At 51.8% G+C, this 13,641-nt stretch overlaps 1 protein-coding gene across 1 annotated transcript in view; it reads left to right on the top strand.

The window, feature by feature from the left end:
* Positions 1-13,159, top strand: part of MAP1LC3A (microtubule associated protein 1 light chain 3 alpha) — a 37,622-nt gene extending 24,463 nt beyond the window's left edge. The window contains exons 3-4 of the mRNA XM_044986023.1: positions 10,036-10,142; positions 12,015-13,159. Coding sequence (XP_044841958.1) covers positions 10,036-10,142; positions 12,015-12,177 — 270 coding nt within the window. The 3' untranslated portion in view covers positions 12,178-13,159. The remainder of the gene's footprint in view (positions 1-10,035; positions 10,143-12,014) is intronic.
* Positions 13,160-13,641: the final 482 nt, after the last annotated feature.

The following is a 13,641-nucleotide window of genomic DNA, read 5'->3' as shown; positions in this document are numbered from 1 at the left end:
AATCAGATCGGCTGTTTTGCTCTAGTCAGACTGGAATCAATTCAGGGAGGCCTGTGATATACAACAGTTCAAATGCAGCCATCTCTTCTGGCTTTATAATCTGTGGATGAAGTGTCCTATCAAAATTGCTGGCTGGAATTTAATTCACTAAACAAAACTTGGCAGGACACTGAGGTTAGCACTCTTACACTTAAAAGGTACTAGGGGATCTTTCTGGGCAATAAGTTGTCAGGACGTCAACTTTTCTCCTCCAGGAGCTGGTACCAGCAGTACAGGGCTCTCTCAATCCATGCTGGAGCACTGGTTCCTCAGACCTTTGGAGAAGAGTGCCCCCTCCTGAGTCACCAAACCCATTTCCTGCAGCTGCTTTTCGTTGGGCTCCCATCCAAATTCTGATAAGGCTGAATCATGCTTATCTTGTGAGACTGAGAAGAAAACTGTGCAGCCATGCACCTCTTCATGGCTGAGCCACAGTTCCATCTCTGACTGTGCTGTCAGGCTGCTTATCTGTCCAAACTCTGCTGCCAACCCAAAACATCCTTCAGCACTTCTACTGCTTGGGTAGAATCTTCTTCCTCTGGTCCCCTCCAATGTTTTCCACATCAGGCTGCTCACTTATCCCTGTCTTTCCTTTCCTTCTGGTTTTCCATACACCCAGCGCCATCACTCCTTGCTGAACTGGCCATGGTCGCTGGCTTCCAAACATATGACCACATGGAATTCTCTTGTGTAAATTCCCTGCAGTCTCATGGAGTCATGGCATGAAGGTCATCCATGGCGGTTGAAGTGAGTCCATCTCCCCTCCCTCCAGGTCTCCTGTGCACAGCTGGGTTCTAGTAGCTGATTTATGGCATAGTGTGGGGTGCTAATGGGATAGAATATCTTTCCTGCCATTTCCAGAGAAACGTGAGCTGGTCACATACTGCTTTCTCAGAAACTGCACAGAGAGCCCTTGTGGTTCGTGAGCTCCAAAGAAGCGTTAATGCATTTTAACGAAGTACTGCCCTTTCACCATTAAACTTTTATCTGCGTGGCTGTTAGTGCAGTATGCAGGGAGATGACTAGCAAAGCTAAAAGTTGCTCTTGTCATTTTTGTTTTTGAGGGGTGCTTAACACCAATTGTTCAAGCCTTTTTAATGCCTGTAGTCACGTCACTCTGGGCTGTGATCTTGTCACATCTCAAAAGTAAAGCATAGTAAGATTGTTTAGATGGGAAACCCAAGGAAAGCGTGGATTTCTGAGTGGCTACCATCCTACCGGGCTCCTGCCCCAGTTTGGTGTTAGGCAGTGCTTTTGTTGGGAAGTGCCAGTTCAGATGTAAGACAGAGATCCTGTTTACATTGAGCATGATTATTTAACTAGGCCTCAGCCCTTCTGCTATTGCACATGCTTTTTGTGTGCTTGCAGGTAGATGCAGATGCAGTTATGTAGTCAGGTTTCTAAATCGGAGTGATTGTGGGCCCAGTTAATTGCAATTTTTCACCTGCATTTAATTGTGGATACAAAATTGCTCCAGCAACGTTGGAAGAAGTCTCTGAAAATTTAGGCCTGTATCGATAATACTGCGTTAGCTCTATTGTAAGGTAGTGTTTGGGACCATTAACTGATGATTCCTTGTGCTGAGTCCTGTTGCACTGCAGTGAACCTGGGACTTGAGCTTTGAGGTTGTGACTTCCTTGGGGGAGTACAACAGGCTTGTTTTTCTGTTCAGCTTGAGCAGTAGATGGCTTCTAATGAATTGGCCAAGCTACTCTTCCTCTACCCCAATTCATAGTCTTTCTCCATAGGCTCTTCCCTTGGGTCTGAGTCCATGCTCCTTAGGCAGCCACTCCAGATTCCAAGCCTGTTCACGGGAGGCTTGTGGGGCTTAAAATACCTTCTGAGTGAGCTGCTGTATTCCTCCCAGCATGCAGGTCTGTGACTACAGTAGGAAACCTGCCTCCCAAAGGAATGTGATGTATATGCCCTGCATAATGCACTGACTTCATACAATGTATTCATGCGCTTCTATGGGGAGCGCAGAGGCTACTAGGGGGATGAGGGGAGTATCTGAACTGGAGTAGAGTGAAATAGGATATCGACCCCTCTTCAGTACAGAGTGGGCTGGGACAAGCCACCGTTAGAACAGAGAGGCCAAGGATTAGATGGGCCATGAAAAAATTGGGTTTGTTTAGTCTGGGAAAGAAAAGACTAAGAGGGGACATAAGTTTTCAAATACATAAAAGGTTGTCACAAGGAAGAGGGAGAAAAATTGTTGTTCTTAACCTCTGAGGATAGGACAAGAAGCAATGGGCTTAAATTGCAGCAAGGGAGGTTTAGGTTGGACATTAGGAAAAACTTCCTAACTGTAAGGGTGGTTAAGCACTGGAATAAATTGCCTGGGGAGGTTGTCTAACCTGCTCTTACAAATCTCCAGTGATGGGGATTCCACAAACATCTGTCATGGATGGTCCTGACATGAGTGCAGGGGCTAGACTAGATGACCTCTCGAGGTCCCTTCCAGTTCTATGATTCTATGAAGATGACAATATCCCCTCTCGCCCCCGTAGCCTGTCCCTCCAAAACCAGGGCGAGGAGGTGTGAGGCTGCATGTGCTGTTTGTAGTGTTGGCTCAGGGCTCTTTTCTGGGCCTTTCACCTGCACTACGTTTCCATTATTCCTAAGGTAACACCCAGATGCCTTGATCAGGATCTGGGCTGCTTTGTGCTAGGCACTCTACAGAGTAGACACAGGTGCTTGAAATCTAAGATGATGAGCAACATGCAAAAAGAGAAGGGAGGCACGTCTGTCTTTTTGTGGTCCTTTTAGGGTGTAATCTTTGGTTTTATAATTCCATCCATAGCTGAATAAAGCATGTTCCAGTCGCCTCCAAACCACCTGGCCCTGCGACCCCTCTGGCTATGGCTACATTAGTGCTTCAAAGCGCTGCCGCGGCAGCGCTCCCGCGGCAGCGCTTTGAAGCGCTAAGTGTAGTCAAAGCCCCAGCACTGGGAGAAAGCTCTCCCAGCGCTGTCCGTACTCCAGCTCCCTGTGGGGAATAACGGACAGCGCTGGGAGCCGCGCTCCCAGCGCTGGGAGCCGCGCTCCCAGCGCTGGGGCTTTGACTACACTGGCGCTTTGTAGCGCCGCAATTTGCAGCGCTGCAGAGGGTGTTTTTTCACACCCTGCTGCAGCGCTGCAAATTTGCAAGTGTAGCCATACCCTTAGTCTGCTTATTCAAATGTTAGCTGAGTCCTTGAAACAAAATCCCTAGAAGTTGTTGCTTGTCATGTAAAACAACAGACCATATGCTGGAGGCACTAACCAGCTGCTGCCCCAACAGCCAGGCATCTTCCTCAGGCTAGTGCCATTGTAATTGAGATGCCAGTCTCTATCGGATGCAGTGGCTGATAATTAGAGACGTCTGCCTCCATTCCCATTAGACATAGTTGAGAAACAAGCCCCAGCCAGATGAATGGACCATGTCCCTAAAGGAAGGTAGTGCAGGCACTAGAGAGTGCAGAGTTGTGCTATTATTCTCCGGTCTGTAGTCCTAGCGTATGAATTACCTGTGTTTGCAGGGTCTGCTGCTGTTTGCATCTATTTGAATACCAGACAATAACCAGAGCAGCATCTATACATGCAGGTCCTCTTATTTTGGTTGCCACCTTCTAATCGCTTCTTCCCTGCAGCTAAAGAACTTGGCTGTCAAAGTGAAGTACAGCTGGAAGGGAAGGGGGGAGCAGGAGCAGCCATGAGAAAGGGACTCTTCTTTAGAGATCCCTCTTTCTTTGCAATCCCAAGATCCTCCCTAAACCCTCTGTTAGTTTGTCACAGAAAATCAGCCCATCACACAATCTTGCAACCTCAAGGGGACCCCAGGCCTGTCTCATGTAAGGGGCAGTGCTGTCATGAGACCTTGGAATGGAGCAGTCCTCTGCTAGATGCAGCCTTCTGTCCAGCACCATAGTTCTGCCCCTCTATCCAACACAGACAGGGTCTATGATGAGAGTGGAAATAGATTAAGTGGTCCCAGGACCCATGTGGGAGGTTAGAGCCTGTGACATGCCTGGTGAGTGGTTAGTGATTGTCTTGTGACCTATAATTTCACTCCCCTGGACACACTGATCTGGGGATCAAAGACACAGAGGGCAGTTGGGGCATGCAGCTTCCTCTGAAAATCTCCCCTGTTGTCTCTGTTGTTCAGATGCAAGCTCAGCCCACCCAGTGTGTGTCTTAGTGGAAGGTGGTGATTAAGCTCCAGTTTACTTGCTGTGGGGGTGAGAGGAGGCCTGGCTGGCCGGGATGCTAGGTAGACGTTACCAGCATGTTTGTAGTATTGTAGTTTCACAATGAATTTGAGATGAGCCAGTTTTATTGAGAACAGGGAGCAGTGTCCTGCACGTGTCCTGTTCAGCTGAGTGTTGGTGGAGCGGGGGCTCTCGACCTCTAGCATAATGGGACCTTTCTAGCTCCCTTCTCTCCCTCCAGGCCACATCTAGCTGGGCCTGGCCAGGACCACCTTCATCCATTTAGCAGGGTGATCCTGACACCTGTCTGCACCTTTACAAGAAAGATTTTGACACTATAACATTTTTGTGCCTAGACAGAAAGATGCCCCTTGGTTTGTAATTTTTGTTTTGTTTTGTTTTGCCCCATCTTCACATTCTCTCTGTGCCTCTCTGGGGCTTGGGGATCCAGCTGTGCTTCTGCATTTTTATTCCTCCAGCACAAATGTATAACGTGTGAGAATCCATACTGAGAATTGGGGTATTGAGATGTGTGAAATGCACGGTCAGTTTCACATAATATATGTAATCTAATATGCAAATATTCCCCTCTCCTTCCCAGATCACCTACAATAAAAGGTCACTGTGTGAGGCTTCCTGTTTGTAAGTGGGGAGAGGAGCAGAGGCCTGAGGCTGCAAGGTGCAGGGGAGGAGACTGAAATTCATCTCTTACTTTTGTTCTGTCAGTAGAATGAAGCTGGTTCTTTAGATTAATTGAATTATTTTAAAGAGGAAGAACAAATGATGAATTTTTGAAGAAACAAATCTTGGCCTTTTTTCTTTTTTTTTTTAATTCAAAAATCTCTGTCTAGAGTCTATGATGCTTTAGAGCAGGGGTCTCAAATATGTGGCCCGTGGGGCTCTTCTGTGTGGCCCTCCAAGCTCCCTGCGCGTCCCCCCCCACCCCCGTCTACCTCCAGGCCAGCGATGGGCAAACTATTCGGTCGTGGGATTGTGCCCTGTGGCGCTCCCTTAAGCAGCTGGCAGCACCTCCCTTCAGGACGGAGGGGTAGGGCGGAAGAGGCAGAGGGCTCCTGCATTGCCTCGTTTCAAGGGAACCGCAGCCAATGGGAGCTTCGTGGGAGGTACCTGGAGGAGCAGCAGCGGAGCCCTATGCCCACCCCCGCTCCCCCAGGGGCCGTGGTTCCAGCCGCTTCCTGGAGCGGCGCGGAGCCTGGAGCCTGCTCTGGCCCTGATGCGCGCCGCTGCCACCCTGGAGACGCTCTAGGTAAGTAACGCCGGGCCGGAGCTCGCACCCCTCCTGCACCCCAACTCCCTGCCCTGAGCTCCCTGCCACACCCCGCACTCCTCCTGTACTCCCTGCCCTGAGCCACCTTCTGCACCCCACACCCCAACTCCCTGCCCTGAGCCCCCTGCCGCACCCTGCACCCCTCCTGCACCCCCTGGTGACAGGGAAGGGGCAGTGTTGGGGTGGGGACTTTGGGGAAGAGGCAGGGCAGGGGCAGGGCCTCCTTGAAGGGGTGGAGTGGGGGGCAGGGCCGGGGCAGCGAGGGCGGGTGTCAGTGATGCGGCCCTCGGGCCAATGCACTAGACCTCATGTGGCCCTTGTGGTCACTTGAGTTTGAGACCCCTGCTTTAAAGGAAGCAGCTTTCTTATAAATCTCTCAGCTGAAATTAAGGTTTGTAGCATGGCAGGGTGGAGGGAAATCAGTGGATACTAACCGTGAAATACCCTGATGCTAGTTGCTGGCTGCTGAGAAGAGGATCCATGAAAATATCAGCATGAACTTCCAAATACTTTCCTTCTTTTTAATAAACACCCTGCATGGTCTTCGCACTGAAAGGTGGGAGGGAACCTCAAGAAGGCAGCCAGTGCAGCCCCCTGTGCTGAAGCAGAATTTGGGAATTGCTGCAACATCAACAAGTATCAAAGACTCTTGGTGGCCTCTGCATCTTCTGGCCTTGGGAGATGGTGCTAGGCTGGGGCAGCAGAAGGGAAGGGTCACTTGTATACAGAGTCTACTCTCAGACCACTGAGAGAAATTCCTGCCTCTCCTGGCTGCCTAAGCTACTTCCAGCTTTCTGTCCTGCCCTTCTCCACCTCAGACGCTCTCATCTGTGCTGCCATTTGCTGACTAGTTGGAATCCAGTGGCCCACTTCCAGTTTGTGGATGGAAATACTGGAACCTGGCCAGAAGGGAAAGAGTCCCGATGGCTGTACAGGGAGTGAGGAGACTAGTGCAGAGCTTCTGTGCCTGGGACGCTCTTGTATTGCGCCCCTGGCAGGGTCAGAAACTGTGACTCACCCTTCAGGGTTTCAGCAGCATTGGGCCCTGGTCCTAAATAAAGTGCTGGACAGAGCAACTCCCTGCTGCCCATTTCCTAGTGTTCTCTGAACATCGCTGATCACCTGCATCTTAAGCCAGGCACAACCTCACTCCTCTTCTTGGCACTGCATCCCTCCTCTGTTCTCGTCCCGCTGCCTGGCAGTTGAGGCTGGTGTCATCTGAAAGCAGGCAGGTACCCTACAGGTGGCTAGTCCTAGATCCTACTGTCTGCCTTGACAGAGGGTAAGCTAAAATCCCCGCTCTGGCGCGGGGAGGTGTTTCCGATGGGATATTCAATGCAGAGTTTGGTTGCTCCACGCCAGTTTTCTTGGTTTTCCCCATTGGGATGTGGGAGCTGCCCTATTCAGAAGGGAGTTTGAGGCTCCAAGGGAAGCAATACAAGTTGGGGCCTTCAGTCAGTTTTCCCTCTGCCCCCAAGCCCCTTCCAGCTGCATACTGTAATATCTTACCTGTGCTCTTCCTGCCTGCTAACTGCAGGCTGCTGAACTCCAGTGCTTCAGTGTCCATTCCATACTACCTGATCTGATTGTCACCACGGCTCTGCTGGGTGTGATGCTTGCTCTGCTCCCATGGAGGGACTGCGAATGTCCCTCTGGGATGTGCAAAACAAAGTAACCTCATCAGAGAGTTAGGAAACCGATGGTGGGGATCAGACCAGAAAATAACGGGGTAGTACTTGATCTCTGCCTAAATCCCAGGCCCTGCCCTCAGGCCCAGAGTAGCTGGGTGTTCTGCTAAAACAGTCAGTGAAATAGCTGTGTGGTGACATGTAAATAGTCATTAGTGGCTTTCTGTATCAACCACACCCCATTTGTATAACTGGGGTAGCCCATATCTGGTGTGCAGCTGTTTTTCCAGGCTATTTGCAGAGTCGGGAAAATGGCACTGCATTGCTTCACATTAGGGAGGGCTCCTTCACAGCTCTGTGAGCTAAAATCTTGCCTAACAGAAGCTCTGATTCTTCAGAAACTCTGGAGCCTTCTTGAGCCGAGTGCTGGTTGCCCTGAGAGCCAGTTCAGTCCAGCCCAGCCTGGGCTACAGCGTGCTCTTCACAGGAGAGATTTTTGTCTGAGCACGATGGTAGATGGTCATCAGCTCATTTCATATTCTGTATGCAGTGGGCAGGTCTTGCCCCATGCCGCAGATTCCCTGCAACTGGATTGTGTGATCCAGCTCAGCTGGTATATGTATTTGTGCACACCTCACAATAGGCATGTTTTAATTGTGGTTAGTCATTCTTGAGGAGGTAACAAAGTATCCACGCAAACTCCGTCCTGCTGATTGAGACAAGGTAAAACCAGTTTACTACACAGCTAGCAATGAATGACCCCATGATTCTGCCTCAGCCAATTGGATTGTAATTTTATCCCTTCAAAAAGAAATGACCAATTCTCTCTTGTCTCACTTTCAGTTCAGGGGCAGGATGGCCTGGCTCCTTCCATTCTCCCATGGTAACGCGAGGGCGCAGGTGCACTCCAAGATCCTCCTCACGATGCTACAGTTGGAATCCTGGAGGGTATCCAGGCCCAAGTGTGCAAGAGCCACTTGTATGCGAGGAAGGCACTTCAGAGGAGATAGGAGCCTCCCAGACATCCCACATGGGCAGGGGGGAGGGGGAAAGAGAATGGGGCAGGAGGAGGTAGATTAAAGGAAATTCCCTGCAGCTGATGAGTGGGAGGAGCTGCTTTCTCACATGACTTTGAACTTGATCCTTAGCTGCGGTAGATCAGCAGAGCTTCATTGACTTCAGTGGAGCTGGACTCATCTTGCAGCAGATCACCACTGATCTCTCATCCTCTCCTGGCCCAAATGTCAACAAAACAGCGTGCAGCAAATAAAACGAAACCAACAAAACAAATGGAACATCGCAGCGGATTGTTCAGTTTCTCCTGGCTTCGGCTCTTGCTTTGTGTCACTTCTCGCTTCCACATCAGATCTGCTTACAGACACTGTCGGGCTGCAGGCTCCATTCACAGACTGACTACATTCCCCAGCTACTCTTTCCTGTATGGAGCAGCCTTAACCAGGCTGAGCCCGTTCTTGCAGTTTCTGCTGATGCCCTGCCTGAGGACACCCTGCCTTTTGCTGGCCCCCTTGCCCTTCAGCGGGGCCGTTACAGCGATCTCTCTTGGGCCTGGTGTGGCTGAAGAAGTTTGTGACTCAGTCATAGCAACAAATTCATTCTGAGCTGCACTCGGACGTCTCGCCCAGCTCCTGAGCCCTCCAGTCTGGTTACTTTAAAGCCCTTTGCTTCTCCCTGTTGAATGTTCCCCTCATTCTTCTATCAGGGATTGGGGGTGAAGGGTTGGATCATTTGATTTTTCCTCTTGTGCAGCTTTGACTTCTGTGTAACCCCTGCCCAAGTGCCGAGCCCCCTGCATGTTGTAACTCTTCTGCAATTGGGACATTAACCCTCATGGAGAGCAGCCTAGATAAACTTTGTGAAGTTGTGGACGGGTTTCCCTGTCCGTCTGCTTATCACAGTAGCACGTGGTGAAATAGCAATCGTACCCCTTTTATCCCAAAGGATCCCAGAGCACTCTGCATGCTGCTAGCCTTACCCACAGCTGAAATGTAGCTGCCTCTGGGGTGGACACAGCACCCTCTTTGCTTCCTGTAATCAGAACGTTTGTACCATCCATGTCACTTTCACTGGGTGCTTTTGTTTCACTTGTCCTTCTTCCTCCACCCTTCTCCAAACAATCCCCTGGGGATGGAGTGGGTACAGAATGGCCCGTGTCAGTCTGCTTTTCCTGACTGCGCCTGGGAGCTGTGCGCTGTCAGCCGCAAGACCGTTGTCATGGTGTGGGAGGAGGTGCCGCACCAGCACTCTTGGGGCTTGTCTACACATGGAAGTTGCAGCGGTTTAACTAAAGGTGTGGTATTAAACCAGTGCACCTTGGAGGTCGGACAGGCCTTGTGCGCATTGATGACTAGAGCAGGAAGAGGTTGAGCCCGTGGTTGGGGGGCAGGGTTGTATTTCCTGCTGTTCCCTTTCTGCTTAGAGCAAAAGAAACAAAAAAACTGTCTCTAAACTGTATGTGGGGTTCAGCTCTGGGCCTGGTGCCCCTTTTCTGCATATCGTTGATTTCCAAGCTCTCTGCCGCCTACAGAGCAGACAGGTGGTTGTGTTCGTTCCAGTACACGCTTCACTGGGAGCCCCGCCACGTGCTCTCGTGGCAACTTTACATTTGTTCGTTCTTGGTAATGATCTAAAATAAGTCATTCAGCCAGAGGGGCGCTGGGGGGAGATTCTCAGTACTGTGGGGCTCAATGATAAAATGTTCAGGAGGGAAACTTGCTGAAAGACTCCTTTGTTGCTGGAGGAGCTGCCGCTCTTCTCCAGCTTTTAGAGGGTTAATGCAGGCACTTGCCTTCACGGAGGTGGTGGCACCCGTTATACTGGCTTGTTGGCAGCTGCAGGTGGGGCCTGACTCTGCCCATTTCTCTCTCACTAGGTCATCATTGAAAGATACAAGGGGGAGAAGCAGCTGCCTGTGCTGGATAAGACCAAATTTCTAGTCCCCGACCATGTCAATATGAGCGAATTGGTGAAAATTATCCGGTAAGTGAAACAGCCCAAAGCGAATGTGCCATGACCCCTGCTGCCCTGCCCTGGCCGTGTGACCTGTGCAGGGTGGGGCAGCCGTGCTGGGTTGAGACAACGGGAACTGGCCACTGATGTGGGGGAAGGGAGCAATGGACAAGCTGCCTGGCTGTCACCATGTGGTGGATGGATTCTAGGGCCTGGGAGGGGTTTGCAACCCAGGGCCTGCAGCCATCACCTTATAGAAGGAAGCAACGTGTCTGCTGCGATGGGCTCAGGCTACACTAAAGCGCCAGCGTCCTCCCTCCATCCCCACCCTCCTGCTGTGGGTGCCTGTGCTGAGCTTCCAGTAGCTGAGCTAGAAGCAAATCCACCTTGTCCTCTCCCATTCCGTGCCCTTTGCCGTCAGCCATTTCCCTGTGGGGCCGTGCTCTGCTGCAGCCCAGAGTGTGATAGTTGGTGTCCTCCTGGCTGGCAGGAGAGGGGTTCTTGGGAGGGTAGTGTGAGCAGGGGAGAGCCCTATTCTGCAGCATGCCCTGCATTGATGGGGCATGGGTTGGCTCCTTGGTAACAGAGGTGGGAGCAGAGAGGTAGGCCCAGGCCACAGAGGGGGTTGATTTCTGAGCCAGGACTGGAGCTCGGGAGTCACTGGCTCCCCTTCCAGTGCTCAGATCCCTTGATGCTGCCTTGCTCGGAAAGCCTGTTCAGTGAGCGTAGCTCTGAGGCTCTAGGCATCATGTGAGGATGCTGCCAGCCTCAGGGGCTGCCCAGGGGCAGGGGTGCAATGGGTGGGGGTGAAGCAGGTGCAGCAGCCTGGGATGGAGTGTCTTTCAGGAGGCAGTAAAGGCTAGAGCCACAAAAGGATATGGGCGCCTAAGGGCAATGTTAGTGGGCGGGGAGTGCTCTGACCACCAGCTCGGCCTTGCTCTCTCGGGCCCAGGGATTGTATCCACAGCGGAACAGCTTCAACACTGGGCCACGGAGAGAGTGAGCATGAGAGCGACTGCATAGCCTGGTGGTTAGAGCCCTCCCCTGGGAAGCGTGAGACCCAGGATCCACTTCCTCTGCTCCAATGATTCTTTTCATTATCCACCATGGAGAGATTGAGGGAGCCCACATCACAATAGCCCAGGGGGCAGATCCCACTTCAGATCCCTTCTGCCCTCACTTGAACCAGGCCTCTGCCACGGGCCAGGTCTGTGCCTGCACCACTGGGCTGAAAGGGAGGGGTTCCTTTCAGAGCGGGGCGGGGCTTAGCACCAGTGATTTGGCATCTCCCATTGGCTGGCTGACATGAGGCATCCTGTTTGTCTCCATTGGTTGTACCAGGAGGCTGGGCGCCCGGCTCAGGCTTCGGGGATCCCGGTGACTTTCTGGGTGCTGGGATGCTCAGCGTCCTCACAGCGAATCCTGCCCTAAATGCTGCATTACCAGGAGCCCTGGGAACCCGAGGGGGTTGAGTGCGATGGCTCAAACCTGGAGAGAGCTCAGCCTGAGAGGACACCAGGGGTTCCTGCCCCTCATGCCCTGCCAGAAGCTGTAGTGCTTGGGGGGCCACAGCGAAAGGGGCTCCCGAGTCCCCTCGGCTGCACCAGCACCAGAGTGGCTCAGCCCTCCCCCCCCCCCCCCCCCAGAAGCACGGGGAGGGCCACGTATCAGAGCAGGAGCCTTGGTAGAAGGTGGGCCTGGCTGGCCAGGCTGGAATGGGCCCAACTTAATGGGCAAAGGCTCCCTTCCCACGAGGGCAGTTCTGGGTCACACCAAGGGAGACTGAGCGCCCAGGCCTGGCCTTGTTGAACAGTTGGGGGCCTCCAGCTCCCCAGGGAGGTCGCTGCTCCGCTGCCTTCCCTCGTTTGGTCTAACCACCCCTCCCTCCTCTGTCACCCTCAGGCGCCGCCTGCAGCTGAACCCTACCCAGGCCTTCTTCCTGCTGGTGAACCAGCACAGCATGGTGAGTGTCTCCACCCCCATCTCGGAGATCTACGAGCAGGAGAAGGACGAGGACGGCTTCCTCTACATGGTCTATGCCTCGCAGGAGACCTTCGGCTATTGAGACGGATGCGCAGCACGTGGAGACAAACTGAAACTGTTGCACACGGCCCCCACCCCCTCACCCCGGGAAGATGACGTGGCCAGAGGCTCACGGCGCAGGAGCTGTGCAGACCCCCTGCCCCCGCCCCCATATCGATGTCACCCCTGTAAAGGCACAGACAAAGCTAGTGCCCTGTGTTTGACTCATGCCTCCTGTCCCCCATCCCCCTGCCCCAGGCACAGCACTAGTCCCTCACCTCCCCCACCCCACCTCCTCCTCAGCAGGGACTTCAGCCGTGTGTGTGTATTTGTTCTTAGCCTAATGCCAAATCAGCCGGGGCTGGTGATGGGGAGTCAGGGGGGGCGGCCATCTCCTTGACTTGTAGTGCGGTGGGGGGGCGGGGGGCTTGTCCTCTGAAAATCTAATAAAGGGCAGGAAGTCTGCAAAAAACAAGCCAACAAACAATCATTGCTCTTGAGTTTTAATTGATTTTAATTACACGCATATCAAATTCTTGGTGCTACCGAGTAGGTGTAGGCGTCTGTAGGACTGTGGATAATGTATATCTGTTAGATTTATTTTGTTATTGGTTTTTATTTTTTAACCGGGGGCGGGAGGGGAATAATTTGCCTGTATTCTGTAGATAAATAAACTGAGCTTCTTTGCACTTTAAAATGCAGCAGAGTGGAGTTAGCCTAATTTATACAGCTCTGACACGTAGAGCACTGCTTCTCTGGCAACTTTTCCACCTTGATTTCCTTTGTTTTTCTTCTTTGGAATTGTTTTAAAAAAAACAACAACAAAAATTAAAACTCCCCTCCCCCCTCTCTCTCTTGCATGGGGTGTTTTGGTCCCGTTGTGGCAGAGACCCTTTACTTGAGGAATGTACTGATTTACCTTTTTTCATGTACTATACCAAAAGAAATGTATATGAAAAAACCCCACCCAGTTAAAGTGATACAAAAGTCTATATACGTATACATACAAATAAATATGAATTCAAGTTGCGTTTTGCAGGAATGTTCTTTTCCCATCTCATTCATTTTCCCTGTGAGCATCCCCCAGCAGTTGGGGAAGGGAAGGGCCGAAGCCCATGGTGATAGCCGAGCCATGCCAGCTGCACCTGGGTTTAACCAAGGATCTGGCGCAGTTTCCCCAGCCCATATGGTCAAGGGTGGCAGTGTTGCCTAGGAGATAGAATGCAGCACTGGCACTCGGGAGACTTGGATTCTATTCCTGGCACTGGCCTGCTCGATGACCTTGGATCAGTCACTTCACTGGCTTGTGCCTCTGTTTCCCCATATGTAAAATGAAATAATGATCCTGCTTTGTAAAGCACCCTGACATCTGCTGAAAAGTGCTCTGTAAACACTAGGGATTACATGTTTCTCCTGTGCTCGGTTCTCTGGTGTCCCCTCCTGAACCAGGCCATTAAGCTGCATTGGCATCTGCAGAGACCAGAGAAGGCCTGTGTGCAGAGGGGGA

The sequence above is a fragment of the Mauremys mutica genome, chromosome 13 (genome assembly GCF_020497125.1).
Source record: "Mauremys mutica isolate MM-2020 ecotype Southern chromosome 13, ASM2049712v1, whole genome shotgun sequence".
Taxonomy (NCBI): domain Eukaryota; kingdom Metazoa; phylum Chordata; order Testudines; family Geoemydidae; genus Mauremys; species Mauremys mutica.
This window is presented reverse-complemented; position numbering and strand designations above follow the sequence as displayed.